This window comes from Elaeis guineensis, chromosome 1, assembly GCF_000442705.2.
Source record: "Elaeis guineensis isolate ETL-2024a chromosome 1, EG11, whole genome shotgun sequence".
NCBI lineage: Eukaryota > Viridiplantae > Streptophyta > Magnoliopsida > Arecales > Arecaceae > Elaeis > Elaeis guineensis.
In genome coordinates, this window is record NC_025993.2 from 57,929,264 (window position 1) to 57,956,711 (window position 27,448).

Below are 27,448 nucleotides of genomic sequence, written 5' to 3' on the forward strand. Positions count from 1 at the left end.
TGCTTTTCTCCTTGCAATGAGTCATTCCCTGATGCTTTTGCCTTCCGATGGCAGTGCCCTGCAGAAGCACTCCCCTTGCCCCTAGGGGTCCCGCTGAAATCGACAATCCAGCGGTTGAAAAAGGAGGTCCTTCACCTGACGAAGAAGTTGAAGAAGACGGAAGGCGAGCTCCGCAAATCGAGAGAAGGCCATTCTGAAGCCGTCGCTGAGGCCGCCGACTTTTGGAGTCTCCATGTGAAGGCGATCATGGATTATAGCCGGAGGAAGGCGAACTTCGCAAAGGACTCGAGGAGTGCAAGAAGAGCACCAGCGACTGTATTTGGGCTCAAGAAGCCAGGATCAGCGCCCTTAAGGTGGAACTGTCAGCTGCGAAGAGGAAGATCGGCCAGCTGGAAGGAAATTCATCCTGGCTCTTGGCCTGGGTCGATGATGAACAGAAGTGGTCGCAGAAGGTCTCCGACCTTCAGAAGCAGCTTCAAGACGCCGAGATGAGCCACGACGTGCAGCGGGCTAGCTGGCACCGGTAGGTGGAAGAGTATAAAGGAAGATTCCGGATGGCGGCCGATGAAGTCGTTCATCTCCAGAGGAAGCTGGCTAACAGGGCGCAGCTTACTTCCGCCCAAGATTCTGAAGAGCTCCAAGCCCTGAGAGGCACTGTTGAAGGGATTTCTGTCTCCCTCGGGGAGAAGACAGCCGAGCTGCAACAAGTGAAGATCCAACTGGCACTTGAGCGGCGGGCCGTCGCAGACGCGGAGGCAGAGTCCGAAGTTTTGAGGAAGAGGCATCGAGAAGCGGAGGCTGAGGGCCAGCAACTTCGTCGGGCGCTCCAGGATGCGCTGCGGAAGAGGGAAGAGCTAGAAGGAGAAATAGAGAATCTGAGGCAGTCCTGGTTGAGGGACGGAATAGATAACTCTAGGTCGGAGGGAGTAGGGCCTCCTTAGAGCTCTTTTTGTCTTTCTGTCTTATCATGTAGTTACTTTCTTTTTGTCATTTTGCCCTTCTTTCCTTGGCCTTCCTGGCTTTGTAGTGTGTATATCGAAAATGGAATAAAAAGAGCGTTTTGCGTTACCTCGTCCGCGTGCTGCACTAATATCGCTGTCTGCCGAACCTTTCTTGCCATCTGACTTGCCTGATGTTGACATCGTTGGGAGGGGGCTTTTTCCTTTCATCTGATCTTGTTAGCCGGCCAGGTTTCGTCACCATTAACCCTTGCTGCAGAAGTCATGGATGGAGCCCGACTCTCGTAGGAGTCCGGCTGAAGTCTTCCTTGTAGGCGAAACCCGGCTCCCGTAGGAGTCCGGGAGAAGTCTTCCTTGTAGGCGGAACCCGGCTCCCGTAGGAGTCCGGGTGAAGTCTTCCTTGTAGGCGGAACCCGGCTCCTGTAGGAGTCCAGGTGAAGTCTTCCTTGTAGGCGGAACCTGGCTCCCGTAGGAGTCCGGGTGAAGTCTTCCTCACGGCAGAACCTGGCTCCCGTAGGAGTCTAGGTGAAGTCTTCCTTGTAGGCGGAACCCGGCTCCCATAGGAGTCCGGGTGAAGTCTTCCTCGCGGGCGGAACCCGGCTCCCGTAGGAGTCCGGGTGAAGTCTTCCTTGCGGGTGGAACCCGGCTCCCGTAGGAGTCCGGGTGAAGTCTTCCTTGTAGGCAGAACCCGACTCCCGTAGGAGTCTGGGTGAAGTCTTCCTTTGCGCCGTGAACGGAACCCGACTCCCATAGGAGTCCGGGCCTTCCATTTTGCTCGAGCCGGTGTGAGGTTCTCCCCTCGTTACCAGCCTGGCTGTGGGGGCGCGTTAGGGCACTGTAAGGCCTCTCCCCCCATCCGGTCTAAAAGAACCGGGCCTTCGACTTTGCTCATGTCAGGACGAGGTTCTCCTCCTGTTCCTGATATGGCTGTGGGGGCACATTAGGGCGTTGTAAGGCCTCTCCCCCCATCCGGTCTAAAAGAACCGGGCCTTCGACTTTGCTCATGTCAGGATGAGGTTCTCCTCCTGTTCCTGACATGGCTGTGGGGGCACATTAGGGTATTGTAAGGCCTCTCCCCCCATCCGGTCTAAGGGAATCGGGCCTTTGATTTTGCTCATATCAGGACGAGGTTCTCCTCTTGTTCCTGACATGGCTGTGGGGGCACATTAGGGCGTTGTAAGGCCTCTCCCCCCATCTGGTCTAAGAGAATCGGGCCTTCGACTTTGCTCATGTCAGGACGAGGTTCTCCTCCTGTTCTTGACATGGCTTTGTTTTTGGAGGGATCATATCCAGTCATAATAAATCCACGCCAGGTGGGAAGGGCACGTTAGGTAGAAAGGAAAGTAGATTCAAGGTGAAATCGTAAGTGATACATTTATAGTTTTTCCGCTCCTCCTTGAGGCCCTCCGGTGATGGAGTCGATGGTCCCGATGGGAGGCCGGTCCCCGGGTTGCTCCTCCCTTCTCTGCGGTTCAGGCTGTGGAAGGGCTCTTGGCCGATCTCCTCTACCCTCAGGCCTGCGACGGATGAATCTGTCGAGTCGACCTCGCCGAATGAGCTCCTCGATCTCGTCTTGGAGCTGGATGCATTCCTCTGTGTCGTGGCCGTGGTCGCGGTGGTAGAGGCAAAACTTGTTGGGGTTGCACTTCCCGGGGTGTGTGCGCATCCTCTCTGGACTAGGGAGCTGCTCCCTGACCTCCATTAATACCTGGGCCTTCGAGGCGTTGAGGGGGGCGTAGTTACGAAATCTCCCTGGTGGGGAGCCCCGTCGAACCCCGCGGTCCGGGCTTCTCTGCCTGCGTGCCCGGGGTGGAGTATGGGCGTGCTTATGTCTAGGAGGGGATCGGGAATGCGGCCGGGCTTCCTTTGGCCTTTTCTCAACTGCGGGCTTACTCGAATCTCCCGCTTGCCGCTCCCTTGCTGTCTCTTCATCCTTCATTTTGAAGGCTTCTTCCGCTCGGGCGTATCCTTCAGCCCGAGCCAGTAAATCGGCAAAATCTCTGGGGTACTTCTTCTCCAGGGAGAACAAAAGATCATTCTTCTGAAGGCCACCTTTCAGGGCGACCATGGCAACTGATTGGTCCAAGTTCCAGACCTCTAACGCCGCGATGTTAAAGTGGTTGACGTAGGCCCGTATGGACTCTCCTTCCCTCTGCTTGATGTTGATGAGGGACTCCGAACCCTTTCGGGGGCACCGGCTGCTGACAAAATGGGCCACAAATTGGTGGCTCATTTGATCGAAGAAAAAGATGGTACCCGACTTCAAAGCCGAGTACCAGTTCCTCGCTGCTCCCTTCAAAGTAGACGGGAAAGCCCGGCATAAGATGGCGTCAGGAGCACCGTGAAGCAGCATCATCGTCCGGAAGGCCTCCAGATGATCAACCAGGTCCGAAGTCCCGTCGTAGCTTTCGAACTGGGGAAGCTTGAAGTTTGGCGGGATCGGTTCCTGCATGATCATTTGAGAGAAGGGAGGGTTAGTACAAATATCCTCACCATGAGCGGGGGGCGCGTGGCGGAGTTCTTCAATCCGCCGGTTCATCTCCTGGAGCCTCCGGTCCAAGAAATCCTCTCGACTTCGAGTCTCGAGGGTCCTCTGGTAGAGCGGGGGCAGGGATCTTCCAGGGGTGGAGTCATGGTCCGATTGAGGGCTCTCTACCCTCGGATTTGTTTTTTCGGGAAGGATGGGGCGGCTGGCCCAGGTGGCCTGCCCCGCCGCCGGGTTCTGACATTCCGGAGATGCCCTTTCCGGGTGTGCCGACGCCTGCGGTTGCTGCTGCTGCATTGCTTGCACTGCTTCGATGAGGCCTCTGACCTGCTGTGCCAGCAAGTCAAATTGCTTCGCGCCGACCGCCACCGCTAGAGGAGGAGGAGGCTGGGAAACAGGAGGGGAGGTCGGAGCCTGAGATCTAGCCGCGGAGGCCGTGGACCGTCGTGTGGATGCCTTGCGTGGAGGCATCGAGCGTGGATCTCGCGGGGGAAAATTAGGAGTGGGTGTCGGAGAGACGATCGGAGGCGGCTCCGTTGAACACTCCTTTAAGAACAAGGGTACTGCGAAGGTTCAGCCCTTCTTCTAGCGCCAATCCTGTTGGTGCAAAAATCTGCTTGCGCTGGAGAAGCTGGAGTCGAAAAAGTCGCGGTCGCCGCTGGGACCTGCAAAGGAAGTCTAAACCGGAGGTGGGGTTGCTCCGGCAAGACCCTCCGACGCTCAAGTCAGTTCTCTGCCTCAACAAGAATGGAGTGCTCGAACGGAGAATTTAGCAGAGTTTTGAGATAAGAAATGAGCTTATAGAATAACGTATCTGGGTCTCCCTTTTATAGGCGGAGGAAGCAACGGATTGATGGCGACATTTGTAACCGTCTGGCAGCGGACTGCCCAGGGTCAGGCGGAGTTTGCTGCGAAGTGTAGTGGAACGGACCCATGGCTATCACTGGGGCGTGCCACGTGGAGTCTGCCGCGTGAAGTGGGGCGGCGTTTGTCGTCGTGACTTGCCAATGGATGGGAGAATCGCGCAGTATCTGTTGCAGGAGGTGGAGCAGGATCGTGGCCGTTTATCATGGCTGGTCAGGTAGTAATGGAGCCGCATGGGATCCGTCATAGGGAGTGGAGCAGTGCTGCGATCGTTACTGCGGCCTGTCAAGGAGTGGTGGAGCTGCGCGGAATCCGCCGCAGGAAATGTAGCAGAATCGTGGCCGTGATTGTGGCCTGGGAGTGCAGATCTGTCGGCTAAAGTTCGACAGTGGTTGGAGTCCGGCCACCGTAGAGGTCCGGACGAAGACTATCTGCAGCCGTTGGAATTGAGGACGGAGCCCGGCTCCCACAGGAGTCCGGGCAAAGTCTTCCTGCAATCAAGGTTAAAGGCGAAGTCCGGCTCCCGTCGGAGTCCGGACAAGGCTTACCAGCAGTTAACGTTGAGGATGGAGCCCGGCTCCCGTGGGAGTCCGAGCGGAGTCTGCTCGCTGCTGAAGTTATCGGCAGAGTCCGGCTCCCGTAGGAGTCCGGACGCAGTCTGTCTTGCAGCCGTTGGAGTCGAGGACGAAGCTCGGCTCCCGTAGGAGTTCGGGCGAAGTTTTCCTGCAATCAAGGTTAAAGGCGAAGTCCGGCTCCCGTAGGAGTCCGGACGGTGCTTACCAGCAGTTGACGCTGAGCACGGAGCCCGACTCCCGTAGGAGTCCGGGCGGAGCTGTCCTGTAGTCGATGTCGGAGGTGGAACCCGGCTCCCGTAGGAGTCCGGGCGGAGTCTGCTTGCGGCTGAAGTTGTTGGCGTCGAGGATGAAGCCCGGCTCCCATAAGAGTCCAGGTGGAGTCTCCCTGCAATTAAAGTCAGAGGGGAGGTCTGGCTCCCGTAGGAGTCCGGACGAGGCCTACCAGCGGTTGATGCTGAGGATGGAGCCCGGCTCCCGTAGGAGTTCGGGCGGAGCTGTCCTGTAGTCGATGTCGGCGGCGGAGCCCGGCTCCCATAGGAGTCCGGGCGGAATCTGTTTGCGGCTGAAGTTGTTGGCGTCGAGGATGAAGTCCGGCTCCCATAAGAGTCCGGGCGGAGTCTCCCTGCAATTAAAGTCAGAGGGGAGGTCCGGCTCCCGTAGGTGTCCGGACGAGGCCTACCAGCGGTTGATGCTGAGGATGGAGCCCGGCTCCCGTAGGAGTTCGGGCGGAGCTGTCCTGTAGTCGATGTCGGCGGTGGAGCCCGGCTCCCGTAGGAGTCCGGGCGGAATCTGTTTGCGGCTGAAGTTGTTGGCGTCGAGGATGAAGCCCGGCTCCCATAAGAGTCCGGGCGGAGTCTCCCTGCAATTAAAGTCAGAGGGGAGGTCCGGCTCCCGTAGGAGTCCGGACGAGGCCTACCAGCGGTTGATGCTGAGGACGGAGCCCGACTCCTGTAGGAGTCCGGGCGGAGCTGTCCTGTAGTCGATGTCGGCGGCGGAGCCCGACTCCCATAGGAGTCCGGGCAAAATCTGTTTGCGGCTGAAGTTGTTGGCTTCGAGGATGAAGCCCGGCTCCCACAGGAGTCCGGGCGAAGTTTTCCTGCAATCAAGGTTAAAGGCGAAGTCCGGCTCCCGTAGGAGTCTGGACGGGGCTTACCAGCAGTTGACACTGAGGACGGAGCCCGGCTCCCGTAGGAGTTCGGGCGGAGCTGTCCTGTAGTCGACATCGGCGGTGGAGCCCGGCTCCCGTAGGAGTCCGGACGAAGTCTGCTCGTAGCTGTTGGAGTTGTCGGTGACGGAGCCCGGCTCCCGTAGGAGTCCGAGTGGAGTTGTCATGTAGTCGATTCCACTGAGGACTTCGGCTGTGGGTATTTTATACCCAACAGCTATCTTCTGATAGGCCAAAAAATTTTTTTTTTGAAAGAAGATTGTCTGACAACTCCTCTAGAGAGAGCGTATGAGTAGAGTTCTATATACTTTAGCAGTGGGTTCTATTATGTACGTCATGACATGTATGAGATCAGACGTGGCATATTCATTAGGGGAGGTAAGTAGATACCAGTCTGATCCAGGAAAAAATCACTGGAAGATCGTAAAGATCATTCTTAAGTATTTGAGAAATACTGAGGACCAGTGGCTTGTATATGGTGAAACTAACTTGAAACTTATAGAGTTCACTAACTCCAGCTTTCAGTCAGACCATGATGATAGTAAGAATGTGTCGGGTTATATTTTTATCCTAAATGGTGGAGCAATCTGCTAAAAAAATTTCAAGCAGAATACTGTGGCAGACTATGTTTATGAAGCAAAGTATATTGCGGCATCCGATGCTGCAAAGGAAGCTGTATGATTGTAAAAGTTTATTGACAAGCTCGGAGTTGCACCCTCCGTTAATGGCCCTATCTTGTTATACTATGACAATACTGGAGCCATTGCTCAAGCCAAGGAGTCGAGATCCCATCAGCGCATCAAATATATTCTGCACTATTATCACCTTGTCCGAGAGATCATGGATCGAGGTGGCATTGACCTTCTGAAGATCGATAGGAAGGAGAACTTGATTGACCCATTTACTAAAGTTTTTGAAATCAAAAGGTTAGATGACCACAAATTAAAGATAGGTATACGATACTGTACCAATTGGCTTAAGTCCAAATGGGAGTTATTGGAAAATATATCCCAAAGCCAATCATTAGACGATTGTGCTCATCTTGTAAACTATATATAAATTTTTATTAATAAAAGTTATTTAATATTTTTATTATAAATTGGCCATCTTTGAACTCTTGTATTATAATGAAGTCCTTAGGACTATTATTAATCGACAAAAGAGGATTTGTTATTAAGTCCTTAAAAATGTTCATGACCAAACGATATGCTATTACTAGGATGATAGTGATATCAAGTGTAGGTCGTTGTGTGCCATATGAGTTGGTTGTCCTCTTAACCAATGAGTGTGGAGATACTATTATGGCATGTAAATGGAATGTAGGAGTACATTTCCATCTAACATGATCATATGCCGAGCACTCTGCTGTAAAGAGTATGGGTATAAGTGTTCCTCTGACCTGAGACCACCACGGTGACTTGTAAGCAACTCACTATACTTTAGTATCAGACCATTTGATTTTCTAAATTAGTGATGGAAGGATACTGGTGCAGTCAAGTACTTATCAAGTCGGTGTGTGAGTCAAGATGGAATTGACCCCTCTGAATTGGTAGGAAATATGCATCAGTGTATTTTAATTTAGCAAAATCTTAACCAAGATAATCTATGAGATGGATTTGAAAAGTTGAAATATAATGTGATCGACTTAATTAGGGTTGACAATTAAACTTTAGGTCATCTTGAGCATTTGGTATTGGAAAATGTGTCCTAAAGCCAATCGTGTGACAATTGTGCTAACTATAATTGTATATAAATTGATAAATAATAAAAGTTATTTGATATTTTTCATCACAAAGATACATCTTCTAATGAACTTTTATATTGTAATGAAGTCCTTAGAACTACTTTGATCAATAAAAGAGGATTTATCGCATAGTCCTTAAACTGGTTCGCGACCAAACGATACGGTATTACTAGGACGATAGTGATATTAAGTATAGGTCATTGTGTGCCATATGCGTTAGTTATCCTTGTAACCAAATGGTATGGAGATACTGGTATGGCATACAAGTGAGATGTAGGAGTACATCATCACTAAACATGACCAATTGTGGAGCACTCTGCTGTCGAGGATAGCTCGCGAAGGGTATGGGTATAAGTGTTCCTCTAACCTGAGATCACCATGATGACTTGAAGCAACTTACTGTACTTTGATATCGGACTAACTAAATTTTTAATTCAGTGATGGAAGGTTTCTGGGTATAGATAAATACTTGTCAAGTCGGTGCATGAGTTAAGATGGGATTGACCCCTTCGAATTAGTAGGAGATATGCATCAATGTATTTCAATTTAGCAAAACCTGGGTCCGGATAATCCATGTGATAGATTTGAAAAAGATTAAAATGCAATATGGATGACTTATCTAGGATTGACAGTTAAATCTTAGGTCATCCTCGAGCATAAGGATCAAAGGGATGAATTATATGGTAACCATACGCCAATAGGTTCTTGAATGTTGCTTCACCATCATTCAACCTATCCGGATGTCGAATCATCATTACTAGATAGTTATATCAATTGATTCAGAAAATTATTCCTGTGCTATGGCTTAAGTTTGAACCTATGGGATCATACTCAAAAGAAGTTTCTGACTGATCATGTGGCTAATCAACGTTTGAGAATCATTGAAGGGCTTAATCATCAATTCAATTGATGGTTAACCTTATGCAAAAGTTACAATAAATTAATTTATCAAGTGTTAGTGAATTAATAGAAGATTAATTAGCAATTAGATTATTGATTAGCTCAATTTGATTAAGCAAAGAGGATTAAATAAAATCTAATTGAATTGGATTCAATTAGGTTTGACCCAATTAGGTTATGAGATGATCTAATCGATAAGAGAGAATTGTCCCTGATTTGAGCAGAATTTTGGTTCAATCAACTTCTAATTTGATTAGGACTTGATTAAGGATTTATGAACCTAATTAGATTGGGTTTCATATATTTTATTTAGACTAAACCAGATGTGATTTGGTTTGGATTCAAATAAGAAAACTCAAAGTCCTTATTGGAATAGGACTCTTCTCTCTGCGCCAACACAGTTTGCACGTCATATATCTCCATACACAAAATTATTTTATGTGAGAATTTTTTACACCAAAGTATCTTTTTCCTTATCTATCTCACATCCAAATCTGATTTGGTTTTGATAAAAAGAAGGTTCTAAATTTGGATTTCAAAATATTTTTTATCAGGAGAATCTATTCTCATCCAGATCAACCTCTCCATGCCAATAAGGGGGTGTTTGGTTCGTAATTGAAATCAGAATGAGAATGAAAATTAGAATGGTTTGGAATCAGAATCAGAATGGCCAAATCCTCCGAAGCATTTGATTCGTGATCGAAATCAGAATCAGAATCAGAATTGGAATGAAAATTTGAATCCATAGAGGAGAGTAGGGATTGAGTGCTATATAGATTGAGGTATTCTCATTCCATCCTGAAATTGAAATCAGAATGGGACTCCTCCCAACCAAACGATTGGAATGAGAGTCACCTATTCTGATTCTGAATCCAAACCTCCACTCTCTCCAACCAAACATCCTCTAAAGTTTTTTCTCCTTATATGTGTGATATTTTGAGGAGATTTTTCATGGAATATCAGTTAGAGAACTAATTTACTGTAAAAAAATATGGGAAGGGGTGTCCCATATTTTTTTAGCATGTTTTAGGATGTAGAATTGTGAAGGGAAGCAGAATCCTGTAAGAGTCCAGGATTACTAAAACTCTTCACCCCACCTCCTTACACATCTATAAAAGGGGCTTTTATGATTTCTTTTATGTGTGTAAGATACCAGAGGAGAGCTCTTCATGTGGTAGAAGTTTGGGCATGGTTCATGGTGTGAGAAATAGAGAGGAGGGTCCTCTCTCTTGGGGTGTGCACAAAAATCTGAATTTCAGATTTTTGGTTCTAAGAATTTGGGAATAGAGAAATAAATTAGAAAAAAATTATTTTCTTCTCCATCTTTCTTCCACCTCTTGATCTCCTCCAGAAGTTCATCTTCAATCTCTGAAAAGATTTTAGAGATTTGAAAAAAAAGATCCAGATCGATCAAAAAGAAAGTCTTCGTGTGAGCTAGCACTCTCGAGAAGATCGATCAAATCGGAGCTTCGAGTGGATTTTTCGTAGAGGTCGGATGCATGTGCAACTGCGAGCAACCAGCAAGGATCCTTTCCATCATGTCTCTCAGCATTGGAGATTGTCGACCCATAATTAGGTATGGAGTTCTGAACTCATATTAGATGTAGATGTGATCTACTGCTCATATGCATGCATGCTGATTTTATCTTCAAATTATTTCAGATTTTATATGTAACATAACATATCATAGATCTTAGAATAGGTTGATTTGATGATTAGATCATATGCATGTTAGATTAATTTGATTAATCTAGTTATCTTCTGTTATAATTTTTTCGAAAAAATTTTAAAATACATGCATGAAATCATCTATGCATCTCAATATTTGGATCAAAAAGATGAATTATACAGTAACCATATGCCAATAGGTTCTAGAAGGTTGCTTTGCAATACTTCGACCTATCCGATCGTCAGATCATCATTGCTAGATGGTTATATTGATTGGTATAGAAAGTTATTCCTATGCTACCAATTTAGGTTCAGACTTATGAGGTCACACGTATTAAGAAGATTTGGTTAGATCTAATGGCTAAAGAGTCCAATTGGATTGTGACTCTGGTGAAGAGTCCTACTTGGACTAGGACTCTGTGGGAGAGTCCCATTGAGACTGAAACTCTACTATTTATAGAAAATTAATTAGTAATTAGATTACTAATTGACTCAATTTGATTGACTAAAGAGCTTTGGAATAAGTCTAACTGAATTAGATTCAGTTCGACTCAGATTGGGATTGATATGATCAAATCCGATGATAAGAGAAATTTGATCCTGATTCGACCAGAGTTTGGACTCAACTAATTTTTAATTAGGTTAAAAATTTGATGAGATATTTAGATTTTTAATTATATTAGATTTATTTCTATCAGTGGTTTCAATCCAAATTTAATTTGGATTAGAATTGAATTAAAAATGAAGAGTCCAAGTCAAACTAGGACTCTATTCTTATCTTTTGTGCCACATCTGGATCCGTATCAATTTCTCCATGCCTAACTGAATTTGGGTTATAATTTTTGGCATCATGAGAGAGGATCCAATATGGGTGGTCGGCAATAGCTGATGAGTATAATATTATCTCTTGCCTAATTCGAATGCGATCCGAATTAGAGATAAGATGCAAACTAGAAAAAAAAATTTTCATATATGGTATATTGTTGGTGCTATATTTTTTTTTTGAAGAATCATTTGGCATGTGAGACTATTTCTTCTCCATATCTTAATAATTTTTTAGAATATTTTGGGATGCCAAAAGGAGATTTTGGTGTTGATTTATGGCACCCTTCCTTGGAAAGCCCAAATTCCTAGTCTGTAAAAAGGGGTCCTCTCTCTTGGACGTCCCATAATCAATTTTTTTACTAATTTTTTTTTTAGAGCCTCTTCTCCTCCTCATCTCTTCCTCCTCTAGATCTCCTATCATTTTGGAGTGTCTAAGGTGTTTGTAGAAGAAAGAAGAGATCAGCTGTCGAAGTTATTCACAGATTAGCATCTCCGAGCCCTTGATCTGCCTCAGTCTTTGCATGGATTTTCCTATAGAGGCTAGATGACTTTGTGTGGCTGTGAGTGATCTGAGAAACACTCTCTCCAACTATTGAATCAGAGGAGATCAAGATCAAAATTTATTTGGTAACGATCTCTAACCTATTTTGATTCTTATGATAAAACTAATAGTCAGATCTAGAATTTTAGTACCGATGAGATCGATGTGATTTTTATTTTCAGATCTAAAGCACATATTTTTCATATCAAAGATCTTGATATAGTAGTCTAAGATTAAATTTTATACATATGATTAGAATTAAATTATTTAATTTATTATTTTTATTACATAAAATTTTAAAATTGCATGTACTGTACTACCACATATTTCCTTCACTATCAGCATTTTTCACATAAGCAGGGCAACCCCAAATCTTAAGATATTTAAGATTGGACCTTTTTCTTTTTTATATCTCATATGGAGTGCTAAAAACAAACTTTGATGGTACTTTATTCAAAACATATGCTGCAGCTTGAGTGCAAATCTCCAAAAGGAGATCGAAAGATCCGTAAAACACATCATGGACCGTACTATATCTAATAAGATGCGATTCCTCTTTTTCATAATATCATTTAATTGTGGAGTGTAAGGAGGTGTCCACCGAGTGAGAATATCATTTAGTTTCAAATGATCAAGGAATTCACTATTTAAGTATTCTCCTCCTTGATTAGATCGAAGAGCTTTAATACTTTTGCCAGTTTGTCTCTCAACCATTCTTTGATACTCTTTAAACTTATCAAAGATTTCAGATTTGTATTTTATTAAATACATATATCCAAACCTTAACTTATCATCAATAAATGTGATGAAGTAGAAGTATCTACCTCTGGCTTGAGTCGATATTGGACTATAAACATCAGTAGTACAAGATCTAAAATGTCATTCATCCTCTCTCCATGTCCAGTAAATGGAGTCTTGGTTATTTTTTCCATGAGATAAGATTCACAAGTTCTATATGATTCAAAATCATAAAGATCAGAAAATTTATCTTTATATAACTTGTTAATTCTTGACTCATTTATATGACTAAGTCAGTAGTTCTAGAGGTATGTGACATTCACATCCTCTCTTTTTCTTTTCTTCATATTATCAACATGAAGTACATTATCATTAAGTGATAGAAATAAAAGACCATTATCAGTAAAAGTATTTTCATAAAATTTATTAAAAAAATAAATAGAATAATCATTGTTCTTATCTCTTATTTCAAAATTTTATTCTAATAATAAGGGTACAGAAATAATATTTTTAATAATTTTTAGAATATAATAATAGATCTTTCGTTCCAAAATTTTGCCCGAAGGTAACTTCAAAAATAATATCTTGGTTCCAAAAATAATATCTTGGTTCCCACGGCTTCGATCTAGATGGACTCTCTACTGGTGCCGAACAACTCGAAGTCACCTTCATTCAGACTCCTTATTTTCTATAGACCCTTTAACAATTTTTAAAGGTATGAGCCATAGGTGGTATCTAATACCCAAAAATTTAAAATTGAAGTACTTAATGATAAGTTTATTTATATCATATACAAATCTTTAGCAATATTTACTTTCTTATGTTTCACAGTTACAAGGTATTCCTTGTAATTTTTCTTTCAGTGCCTATCCTTGCCACAGTGATAGCAAGTACATTTGACAGAGACCTTCTTCACCTTCTTCTTCAAGATGCTAGCCTTAGGGTTTATCTTTTTCTTAGAATCCTTCTTGTCTTTCTTCTTGGAGATCTTATCTACTAGAAGAACTAGAGCCTTTTCACCTTTGAAATAGCTCTCTGTTGTTTTGAGCATATTCAGTAGTTCAGATGGCTAATATTCAGTTTGTTCATGTGGTAGTTAATGACAAACTATGAGAAGAAATCGGAGAGTGACAGCAGGATCAAATCTTGATTAAGCTCACCATCCATAGCAAAATCCAGTTGTCCCAGACGAGTGACAGATCAATCATCTTCAGGATATGAGTTTGTACGGACATGTCTTTAGTCATTCTGGCATGAAATAACTACTTAGATATCTCATATCTAGCAGTTCGATTTTGTTCTCCATATAACTCCTTTAGATTAAGGAGTATAGAAAAAACATCCATACCTTCATGCTGCCTTTGAAGTTTATTGTTCATGGAGACAAGCATAATACACTTGACAGTCACACTGTCATCCTTCCACATCTTAAATGTGGCCCTTTCCTCCTCAAATGCATCTTCTCCGATCGTATCGGGTGCAGGTGAATCCAGTATATAAGAGACTTTCTCCTGAGTGAGAACTATTCTTAAATTTCTCAATCAGTCCATATAATTTAGTCTGATCAATTTATTCCCATCTTGTATGCCTCGAAGTGATAGTGAAGATGCCATTTATGTAGTTAATCTACAATAATAAGAACACAGTATAAGCAGACAACTTATGATGACATGCACAACTAGATTAGGATTTTTGTCTAATGTGTTTTCTACTATTTTAAAGAATTTTATGTTGGAGTTTCATGATTTTATGCATGCAAAAATTTTTAAAATAAGTATGTAGTAGAATTTAAAATTTTCATATTAAATCTAATTTAATCTAAGAATGAATAAGATCAAATCTTAAAATCATAAACAGGATCGACATATGTGAGATAGGATTCAGATACAAAAATCAAATAGAAAAAAATAATAGGCTTTATACCTTGGTACAGATCAATCTTCACCATGAACTGATGATCATGGATATTTTCTGAAGGTTCCTTGGAGCCACACAAGCATCAGGCCTCTACGGGTATCCATACGAGACCGATCTGATCAGAAGCTTTTTGATCTCATCGGGGTGCTAGCTCCCTTGTAGAGATCGCATCTTGATGGCTAAAAAATCTTTTTTCTCTCAAGACACTCTTAAAGAAGAAGAAAAAAATAGAAGGATATTGATCTCTATGCTTAAATAAGAAAGGAGTTTGGTTTTGGGTAGGAGATAACAGTCCAAAGATCATAGGACTCTAGCCTTTTTATGCTGCCAACTCTTCTTAATTTTGTGCGCCCAATATCTCATGAAACAAATCAGGTATCCCATGGATTCTTACACATAAAAGACCTCACAGAAAAAAGGGAGGGGTGTGGAATATATAGGCATCCAAAATTGGTTGGCGTGGGGCTTAGTTGTGGCACATGAAGAGAAGAGTTTAATCCAATTATGACTCCTCTTTAGATGGCTGATTTAAACCAATTTAAACTCTAACAAATTGTAATCATATTTAAAATTGATTAGATCTAAATATATGAAAATTCAAATCTAATTTGGAGTCCAAACTATTTAGATTAGATATCATCTAATTAGAGAAAGAGTCCTAATCCTTTTGGACTCTCTCTTGGTGCTTGAGTCAAACTCAATTTAATCCTAATCCAATTAAGATTTGGTGCACCCATGAAGATGAGAATTTTTAGTCCAAATAAAAATTTAAATATTCTTGTTTAGATCTTAGTCTAATTAAGAATTAAGTCAAATCTAAATCCTAATTCAACAAGGAATCAATCTCTCATGCAATTTGGTTATCTCATAACCCAATCAAGTTTGATCAAATCAAAACTATGTCAAATCAAATTAAATCTAATTTAATTAGACTTGATGCAAGTCCTATTGCTCAATCAGATTGAGTCAATTAGCAATCCAATTGCTAATTAATCCTCCTATAACTCACTAACTCTTTAGCAAGTTACTTATTGTAACTTTTATATTGGATTAATTATCAATCAAATTGATAATCAAATTCTATCATGATTCATAATCATAATTTAACTATCTGATCAGTCAAAAGCTTTTTTGTGTGTGACTCCATAGATTTTATTCTGTCTGGTAGTGAGATATATTATGATCCCTATCACAATATCATCAAAACTCCTTTTAAATGGGTTGGAACCATTCCAACTCTATCTACCAAAGATCATCGATCATCAAGATGATGCTCATGGGTCTCACAATCCACCAGTGACACCTAGCAGTATGTAGTAGCAATCTAACAAAATAAAAGGTGATGAACCTCTAGATGCAGTTAACGTATGATACAGTCCCTCTATTGTGAGTCCCGATCAGATGGTAGATCATGAATGAATCGTCAAACCTCATTATCGGTCATATGATAGATTCAATCAGCTCAAGTCTATATGTGATTCTCATAAAAATTCTTTTCCATCAATCACACTGCTATGGCCATAGACTTAAAGACTCAACTTCTTAAATCTCATAGGACTACTCCCTTCTGCTAGGGTCGATAGATCCCATCTAGGTATACACCCTATTCCTACAGTGGACCAACTATCGCCAACATCCACTATAAGGACTCATTGAGATCTATATTTATGTGTTAGTCGAACTCCAGCAGCCTCACTACGAGCAGTTGTAGCACTGCAGGTCAAAGGACCAGTTATACAACTGCAGCATCGAGAAAGTCACTAATGAATGAGCAGACATCCATGTGACTTCTCATATTGATCATATTCAGTGCTAGTTATTTTCTAACAACCACCTACACTCTCACTCCAATATCCCTACACCGCAGACTCGAGATCCATCTATCCGAAAGAAACGATCCGTGCACTGGTCTGTCCGGATTAATCACCATCCCCATGATGATCCTATGACCAGGAGCAATTTATGAATTAATTATCAATAACACATGTCTCAAATTCTTAACTCTTTGAAAATATGTGTCATCATCTTATTAATCCCTTGAATGATTCATGGACATATAAAATATGAATGGTAACATAAATATCCATAAGGTACAAAATCACATCTTAAAAATATGATATGCATCAGCCAAGATTGACTTCTAGGGCATACATCCAATATTTCATAGCCCTCAAATATAAAAAAATGAGAAACATCATTATGTTTCTAAGATGGGTTGAGATCTCTATTCTTCACAAATACCTTGTGGATAGCACAACAAGCATTCATGAGTTCAAGAGTAGGTAACTCTATATCACTCATAGTCTTGTGGATAGCACAACAAACTATAGTATTTTAGTTAAGTTAACCCTTCATTCCCATATGGTCATACTCAAACAATATTGTCCTTGTGGATAGCACAACAAGATAATACTATTCAAATAAACCATAAGCATCAGTATGCACTTAGTCAACATCATATCAATTTCTATAGTAAGCCTTGTGGATAGCACAACAAGCTCACTAAGATCTTGACATACTCTATATTGACTAAGTATGAAGGAAGGCCTTAGTAGTATCTACATCACTAATCAATCTTATCCGAAACTCAATAAGACCAAATTGGCCAGATAGTAGGTGGAAAGCTCTCTGTAGCTTTTCTTAGACACCAACAAAGTTGGCCAAACCAGCATACGGACCTAATTAGAGAATCACCTTTAATACTTACGTAGACACCAATTGATCAAATAAATTCGATATTTAATTTGTAAGTGAATCCTGACACTACAACTTAATATGATTTTTATAGAGGATCTTGGACTGGTCTCGACACATCTTAACTACTACATAATATGTAACATACAAATTATGTTATTCAACATGCTTTTCAAGTTATAATATCATTCATATTATCATGTCAAAAATGATTACAATAATCATAAAAGAGTGTATAAATGACTTAACATATAATAAGTTCAGTCAATATAAAACAAACCCTAATCGAATTAGGCATGCAACATAATACACCCTTAATCAAAATGATCTAAGCATCATACAATCATGAACCATTAAATTTCATATTATCGTAAATTCAAAATTTAATAACTAAAATTTAAATCCATGGTTCAAATAAAGTCAAAAATAATTTTTAATTTTTCAAATCGATGCTAGAAATCGATACAGCATTTTTGCAAAATATGAATTAGATCAAATCTACATTATAACTTTTGCATTTGTTTGATCGAATCTAATAAGGGTGGCTCTGATACCACTATTGAATTTTAGTCATGTAGTGAAATATAAATTTTAAAATTTTTTAAATATATATGTTGAAAACTTTAACAATTAAAACTGTCGAACCGAAACTCAAACCCTAGAATCACTTTATAGATGTCGATCAAAATAAAATCCAAGCATGCAAAGAGTTAGAAACTAATACTTTCTCAAGTGAACAGTATGATAACAAGGTGATCTCCATGAAACTCTAAAATAGAAGCCCTCCAATGGTGATCCACATGGAAGATGGTCAAGGTCCTTCCCAATCGGTGCACCATCGTAGCCTTTTCTTCACAAAAATACTACCGACTTCGAACTTGAAGAATGATCGCATCAATATACTATTACCTTCAATTTTACCACTAAGATCATGCCAAGAGAATTCTCTCTAGAAGTCTCATAATCTAGAATTTGATTTTGTACTCCAACACATGAAAAAATCAAACCCTAGGACAAGCACACCTCACTTGCTCTTTTTCTCACCTCCCTTCCTCAAATTTTTTTCAAATTTTTTCCTCTCCTATCACATACCAAGATCTTTGATTTTTCACCAAAATCTAGCCTTTATCCCATAAGAGGCACCCCTATATAAATAGGAAACAAAGAGGTGTCATAAGAAACCCAAGGAGCGCCAAGAATAAAAGACCCAAGGGGCGCCAAATCTTGGCGCTCCATTTCCTCATGCGAAGAATAAATTCTTCGATGAATTAAGTGGTGTAGAAAAGGCTTCACATAGAAGGACTCTTCCTCTTCTCCACCTTATAATTCTCTTATTTAATTTGGCATGTGACATTAAAGGAAAAATATGGAAAACAAAGAGGTTTGTTAAGAGTCTTAAGGAAGAAGCACTCTTCCTATTCTTAATGTAAAAAGAGGGTGGCGGCATTTAAAATTTGGTGTGAAACTAGAGTGACATGGAGGAGTCCTTCCATACTTGAACTCTTCCAAGTTAGGTAGAAGTCCAATTAAAATAGTCCCAATCCAATCAGATCAAAGGCAACAGGTTCAGTTTAGCTCAAACACTTTGAACTTAGCCTAATTGAAAATTTGGATTAACACAATGTGCTAGCATATCAAATTAACCAATAGAATTTATATTAAATCTTAATTAAATTAGATCAAAACCAAATTCTAAAGTGTGTAACCTATTGGATTTCAAATCTTGCCAGTAGTAGACACAGACTCTTGACCTAACCCTAATCTAATCAGACTAGGTCAGCTCAAGTGTCTCAATTTACTTGGACTCTTCCTAATTAATTTTTGAATGAAACACTTTTAATTCTAATAAGCCCATAAGTCAAGATTGATGTCTAGCAATGTGTCATGACTATCCAAAAAAGATAGAATTTGATAAAAATTATCTAAATATCATTCAATAGTAAGTTATCGTGTAATTCAATCCTTCAGTCAAACAACATCCCAGATGAGCTGTGGGTATAGAACCATATCAAGCTCAATTACTTATCTAAATATATCTCAATCAAAAGATGATGATTCAATTGATGATATATTAGAAATCTTTTTCTAATTATCATCCTGCTTTGGCCAAAGTCTTCAAAAATTATCAACCTTTGAGATCACATAGGATGTTTGCTTCTCTTATTAGGAGTGACCGTTCTCTTATCAACCACTCATAACCTCCATGCATACTTCACCACATCCAAAGCACCCCACATAAAGATCAGAGAGCCAAGTTAGAAAGTACACCAAAATATAGATTCATGTACACAAAGTATCATCATGATCTCAGATCAAAGGATTACTTGCATAACTCCCACTAAAGAACAATCAGCTGACATATAAATAAGACTCCATCAGATATTCTCTCATAGATTTATTCAGCAAACTCATTCTCTAATGAGAACTCACATCCTTGTATTAGTGTCACCATACCAATGATTGTGAGATCAACTACCCTCATCACTGAGCAAACATAAGATGTGCTAGTCTTATCAATATCATTGATCCCTAACTTAATGAACCAATGACTGAAAATATTTTAGACTAAAACTATCAAAGATTTAGGTCTTACTGATGTGATCTCATCATGGTCCTAAAATCATTGTCCAGACCTATGGGGTGCATTATAATCTTAAAATAATAATAAGATGCAGCATATAATGAATTGAAAAGCCTATTTTATTAATTAACAATGTCAAATATATGAGTTTGGAAGATAAAATATAAAAAAATATCCTATTACATTCCATATGTGATAGGCTTATAGAGCATTATTCTTTCAGATTGTGAGTAGGTCAATAAGGAATCGATCACTCCTAGTAAGAGGAGTTGTCATCCTATGTATTATCATCTTTAGATGTCTCTGAAAATCTCTGGTCAGAGTAGGATGAATATTAGAAGGTTTCTAATATTTCATCATTGGGTCAATACTGATTGATGGATAATTAAAAGAAATTTGTTAGTGAGTTTGACATGTTTCTATACTCACAGACATATTGGGGATGCAGGATGATCGAAGGATTGAAGGGTATATTTGATATTTTTATCAAGATTGAATTACACTGTAACTCACCACTGAAGGGTATATTTGATATTTTTATCAAATTCTTTAGCTTTTGGATAGGAATGATATATTGCTAGACGTCAATCTTGTCTTGTAGGTTTTCATGAATTAAAGTGATTAATTCATGAGTCAATTAGAAAGAGTTCTAATTTGACAACATAGGTTGGCATAGTTTGGATCTTAATCAATTAGTAATCAAATCGAATTAGGTTAACTAGCACCCGAATCTACTGCTAGCTAGATAGGAATCCAAAGGGTTACACACATTAAAGAATTAGCCAAGGACCTATTTGATATAGTTGATTGAAAATTTAGATCCAATCAGGGCTTCTAATAAGCATGCTAGCATATGTGGAAACCCTAGCTCCTTGAATCATTTTGATTTGGGCTTGAATCATACAAATTGATCAAATCTAATTGACCTAATGGTTAATTAGGATTTGGATCTAAGTTAGCATCCATGGGGCCACCAAATAAGGCACCCAAATTTCTAGCCACACGCCATAATCAAGAGACCCAATCAAGTGGGACTCTAGACACCCAAATTCTAGGGCACGCATGATAGGGTTTTTGGTGTGAGAAGGATTGGAAAACTTTCTCTGATGGGTTTGAAACTTATGTGGCATGAATATTAATGGATGATCTTCATCAGCACTATTTTTGAGAATTTTATTAGTTTTCTAGATTTGATCTGGGATGCCAAGAATGTTGACCTATGTGCATAAAAAATTCCTAGACATGCGAAGGGACATGAAGACTCCCTCTGCCTTAAGAAGAAAGAGGCATCTTTTTAATTAGTTTCTTGCCTTATCTGGATTACTTTTAAATGATGATTCCACATGGCAAATCTGAATTGAATCTGATTAAGGAAAGGTTGCAAGAAAGGCATCTATTCAGTAGGTACGCATACAAGATTTATTGGTCACGCATAGGGTTGTAAATTCTCCTTCTGTTTTAAGTAGAAGGAGGCATCTTCTAACCAGAGATCTTATCTATTCTAAATCATCTTTGAAAGAATATTTCACATGGTAATTTTTGAAATTTTTTTGATTAGCGAATGATTTCTGAAATGCCCTTTATAGGCACGCATGTGGGAGAAGCCTGAAACGCTGTATATGCCTCTTTAGAGTCCTTCTGCAAAGGGTCTTATCAAATTTGATAAGAGACTTTTAGATGTGCATTTGGAATGGGTTGTGGCACTTCATTAGCACCATTCTAACTCTATAAATAAGGCATGACAAATAGGCTTCGGTGTGCTTTTTTTTCAAGACAAAGTGTTGTCCAAAGTTCTTCTATTTAGCCTAGGTGTTAGGACAAAGCCTAGTCATTTTAGGACAAGGGCTAATCCTATTAAATCAAAGCTAATGGAGATCTTAGAAGAGGAAATCAAAAAGCTTAAGAAGTATTTTGATGGTTCAAAACATGTGCTGATGGTTGGGATGATTAAATAGAGGCATCAACTTCCAGATACAAGGCTAATCAAGTTCTAGGGGCTAGAACTCTTGAAGTAAGACTCAAGTAGGAGTGCTGTCCTTGGTTCAGTTCCTATGTGGATATCGTTGGAGGGCAGACACTTATGTGCCTGTGAAAATTTAGCACAAAAGATAAGTCTCAATACCCTCTTATTACATATTGTTCTTTGTTTGTATTGCCAAGATGATTACTAGGCTTAAGGGTTTTTGGTGTGCTGAGGTGTTTTGAATAAAAAATTTTAAACACCAGTGCTTCTATTGTGCTTGCCAAAACCGAACACCTTAAAGGTGCATTTTGCACTTTATCTAACCTTCAAAGAGGAGGTGTGTCTTGTGGTTGTACCTCATCAATGGATACTTCTGGTTGAGGAATATCTTGTGCTTCTATTTGTAGGTCTTGAACCTCGTCAAGTTCAATTTTCTTCTCACTATCCCTTTCTAGGATAAACTCCTTTTCCACAAAAGTGGCATGCTTACTGACAAAAATTTTTTGTTCAGTAGGGTGGTAAAAGAGGTATCTCATACTTTCTTTAGGATAACCTACAAATAAGCATTTATCTGTCCTAGCACTTAGCTTATGTTCAAATTTTTTTTTACATAAGCAGGACAGCCCCAAATCTTAAGGTACTTAAGATTAGGCTTTTTACCTCTCCATATCTCATATGGAGTTCATGGCATACATTTTGAAGGTACTCTATTTAGGATATATACTGTAGTCTCTAGGGTATATCAACAAAAAGAAATAGATAAGTCTGTAAAGCACATCATGGACCGCACCATATCTAATAAAGTGCGATTCCTTCTTTCAGCTATACTATTTAACTACGGTGTATAAGGAGGGGTCCATTCTGAGAGAATTTCTTTTCTTTAAGATGTTCTAAAAATTTATTGGATAAGTATTCTCCTCTTCGATCAGATCGAAGAATTTTAATACTTTTTTCAGTTTATTTCTCAACCATACTTTGATACTCTTTAAATTTATCAAAGATCTCAGATTTGTATTTTATAAGATACATATATCTAAACCTAGATAAATCATCAGTGAACGTAATAAAATAAGAATATCCTCCTCCAACTTCAGTTATCATAGGACTACATATGTCTGTATGTATAAGTCCTAATAACTCATTTATTCTTTCTCCATATCTACTAAATGAAATCTTGATCATTTTATCCATAAGACAAGATTCACAAGTTTCTAATGATTCATAATCATAAGGATCAAAGAACTCTTCTTTGTATAACTTGTTAATTGTTGTCTCACTTATATGATCAAGTCAACAATGCCAAAGTAAAATATTATTTATATATACTTTTTTTTTTACTTTCATCAATATAAAAAATATTGTCATTAAAAGATAGAATCAGAAGACCATTATCAAAAATGCCATGATAGAGAATTTCATTAGATTAAGAAATTGAGCAACTATTACTTTTTTCATTTATTTCATATCCTTGTTGCAATAGCAACGGTATAGAAATAATATTCTTAATGATCTTAGGCATATAGTAATAATGTTTTAGTTCTAAGATCTTTTCAGAAGATAACATCAAGATATATATCCCCATAGCTTTTGCTTAGATGGACTCTCCTCCAGCCTCGTAGAGCTTGAAGTCATCCCTTTTCAAAACTCTAATTTTTTGCAGCCCCTACAATGATTTGCATATATGGGAACCGCAGGCTGTATCTAATACCCAAGAGTTTGAATTAGAAGAACTTAATGATAAAATTATATGTATCTCATTCATACCTTTTGGTGCATTGCTTGCACCAGTCTTTACAGATGCAAGATAAACCTTGCAATTCTTTTTTCAATGTCCTACCTTGCCGCAGTGAAAGCAGGTACTTTGTCCAGAGAGTTTCTTCTCCTTCTTCTTCATCTTACCATCTTTAGAGTTCAATCTTATTTTGGAACCCTTCATGCCTGATTTCTTCTTAGAGGTCTTACCCATAAGAAGAACTGGAGTCTTATCATTTTTGATATGGCCCTCGGCTATTTTGAGCATATTTAACAGCTCAGGCAAAGAGATATTCAATTTGTTCATATGGTAATTCACAACAAACTAAGTGAATGATTCAGTAAGAGATTGCAGAATCAAATCTTAACTCAATTCTTCATTCATCACAAAAATCCAATTGACCCAATCTAGTGATCAAGTCAATGACCTTAAAGACATTGTCTTGTATGGACGATCCTTCTATCATTTTAGCATGGAATAACTATTTAGATATCTCATACATAGCAGTTCTACTCTATTTTCTATACAACTCTTTTAAGTTGAAGAGTATGGATTAAGTATCTATGCTTTCATGCTACCTTTGTAATTCATTATTCATAGAGGCCAGTATGATATATTTGATAGTCAAACTGTCATTCTTTCACATCTTGTATATAGATACCTCTTCCTTCGTGGCATCATCTCCAACCTCTTATGGTTCAAGGACATCAAAAATATAGAAAAGTTTCTCCTAAGTGAATATTAGTTTTAAATTCCTCAACCAGTCCACATAATTAGGACCGATCAATTTGTTGGAATCTAAAATTTCTTGCAACGATAATGAAGATGTCATAATAGAATTTTAATCTACATTAAATAAAGAACAATATATAAGCAACCAACTCATGATGACATACATAATTAAATAAAATTTTTTATTTAATTATACCTCTCACTATTTTATCGAATATCATAGCCCTCTTCTATGATGAACGACATATACAAAATATTTATCTTAGTGGGGTTGAGATCCTAATTCCTCATAAAGACCTCATGGTAATACAATAAATCCTCATAAGTTCATAAGTAAGAAACTCTTTTCAATTATATCTCATATAATTTCCAACCTTTTCTTGACCTCTAAAACATTAATAGCCTTGTGGTAACACAACAAACTATAATATTTAAGTTAAATAAGACCTTTCATCACCATACAGTCAAATTTGAATATAACTGTTGATGTGATAATACAACAAAGCAGTAAATCTAAAACTACCATAAGCATCTAATATGCACTAGGAATATATTACATCAGTCCCATAGCAAGTCTTATGGTAACATAACAAATCTGATATGGTTCTTGATATTATTTTGACCTAACATGAAGGAAGGCCCCTAGTAGTGTTTTCAACATTAGAATTTTATCAATTTCAAGATTGCTTAATCAAATTGACCAGGTAAGTAGGTGGGGTTCCCTTCATTGCTTTCCTTAGATACCAATAAATAGGTCAGATCCGTCAATAGAACCAATTAAAGAACCACCTTTAGCACTTTTCTAGATACCAACTGATCAATTGATCAAAAATTGATTAACCCATAGTTGCTTTCACTACTACTTAATATAAATTTTATGAGAGCTTCTTTTGGTCTCATATACATTCTAATATAATCTTATAATATTTTAAAAGTAAAACATCCTTTTGCGGTTCTTCTTCTTGATTCATATAGGCACCCCTTCCATCATAGTCTTTTCTGGCAGGATGGCCTTTACTATGATTATTAAAGAGTACTAGGCTACTGAAAATTGAATCCTCTATTAGAACATATCACATATGCATCAATTCATATCATCATATGAAAATATAATCATGATTAATAACATGCTTACAATCAACATATCAACATATGAATAAACCAAACAAGGCCGACTCTGATATACTGTGGGGTTATGATAGTACAGTGGAAGCATGGATTTCAAAAATTTAAATCAAGAAATCCAAAATATTAAACTCAAAATTAGGACCTTCTTGATGATTAATAATCATATAAAATATTTTCATAACATAATTGAAGGTATAGAAAAATACCTGCAGTGCTATATCCAAATTCCGACAGAACTTCCATCAGGCATCCAAATGTTCACCCTCCAATGGTGATCTATATAGGGCTTTGATCAAGACACTCTCTCCTTTAGATAGGTTCCTTCCTCTGATTTCTTCCTCCAAGAACTTTTCTGGATAGTAGAACTTCAAGGTTTCCTTCCTTTCTTCTAACCTTTCCTTACCCTAGCTTTTTTTTCTCCTTGTCTTCCTTAATCCTCTTCCTAGGCCCTTGTCCGAAGATCAAACTTGTCCTTACTATTTTAAGATTTGTCCTAATAAGAAAAGAAAGAAGACAATTGGATAATAGGGAGAAGTGGTAAGAAAGAAGGGATTTGGATGATCTGAAGTCTTCGGTGCACAAACCTATCTATAGTTAGTGACAAGGTGCCATTGAGATCAACTCACGCCCCATCCTTGGAATGTCTTGCACCTCCTCTTCTGATCTCACACCCAACCACATCATCTCATGCTGGTCCAAGCTTCTAGACACATGGAAATTATCTGAATTATTTTCAAGAGTCACTTCAGGCAAAAGGACTCTTTGGAATAAATTCATCGGTGTTTTTTCGAGGAGTCGCAAAGGTTTCTTAGATGGTGCTTATATTCCCCACCCTTGATTAGTGCTCAAAGCCCATCCGATGGCCAATATGGGTGGCACCAAACCAGACTTAGCATGGAGAATTATGAGGCATGTCATAAATTTAAGAGTCCATAACCATATGGACTTTCAAATGGTGCTAAGGATGAGGATGCGGCTAGAGTTCATCTTAATCTATTTGTAGCAATAACAAATAAGTGATTAAGAGGCAGAAAGACTCTTCTGTGCGACTTAGTAATCTAATGTTCACATCCCAAAAGAACTCACATGGAAACAAAGTGGATAAATTAAAGGAAAGGGGCATCCCATCCCATGGGACGCCAAACCAAAAATCTGCGCAACTAAAATACCCCACGCGGTAGAGATACATTTCTGCGATGTGGGAGCTAGATAATATGTGCCAACAATCTTGACTCAATCAGCCAAAGGTTAGCCTAGGTTAGACCCAAATCAATTTTAAGTTTAATTGAATTTAATTAGCCCAATTTGAAACTAATTTCAAATCTGATTCAAAACAAGGAGTTAGAGTTTGCAACATATGCTAGCAAGTTCATCTTGCAAACAAGATTTAATCCAATTAGACCCTTGATCAATTTTTTTTTGTGTATGACCCATTGGGTTTCACATCTAGTCAGGAATAGATTTGGGTGCAAGTTGACCAGATTTGATTAGAATCCAATCTAACCAATTTAGATCCAATCAAGCTAATCCAATTTTAGCAATTAGAACCCTTTTCAATTGGCAATCAAATTAAACTCTTTAATTCAATCAAACCTACAAGACAAGATTGACATCTAGCAATGTATCATGTCTATTCGAAAGATATAAAATTTTGATAAAAATATCAAAAATATCCTTCAGTGATAAGTTATCATGCAATTCAATCTTGCGATCTATTAAAATTTTATGATTTCATGTATGCAAAAATTTTTGAAACAAGTACGCAGCAAAAATTAAAAAAATTTAGATTAAATCTAATTTAATCTAAGCACACATAAAATCAAATCTTAAAATCATAAACAAGATCTACATATGTGAGATAGGATTCAGATATAGAAATCAAATAGATAAAAATAAATAAAGAAGATCTAATTTTCATACCTTAGCACAGGTCGATCTATACCACGAACTGATGATCATGGATATTTTTTGAAGATCCGTTGAAACCGCACAAATGGCCGACCTCTACGGGTATCCACATGAGGCTTTGATCTGATTAGAAGCTTCTTGATCTCATCAAGATGCTAGCTCTCTTATAGAGATCGCATCTTAATGGTTAAAAACTCTTCATTTCTCTCAAGACTATCTTAGAAAAGATGAAGAGAATAGGAGGATGATGATCTCTACGCTAGAGATCATGAAAAGAACACTTTCTTCTCTTTCTTCTTAAAATCCAT

At 39.3% G+C, this 27,448-nt stretch overlaps 1 protein-coding gene across 1 annotated transcript in view; it reads left to right on the forward strand.

The window, feature by feature from the left end:
• Positions 1–13,614, forward strand: part of LOC140855858 (uncharacterized) — a 194,218-nt gene extending 180,604 nt beyond the window's left edge. Inside the window, exons 4-5 of the mRNA XM_073253039.1 lie at positions 13,296–13,302; positions 13,561–13,614. Of these exons, the coding sequence (XP_073109140.1) occupies positions 13,296–13,302; positions 13,561–13,614 (61 nt within the window). The remainder of the gene's footprint in view (positions 1–13,295; positions 13,303–13,560) is intronic.
• The last annotated feature ends 13,834 nt before the right edge of the window (positions 13,615–27,448 follow it).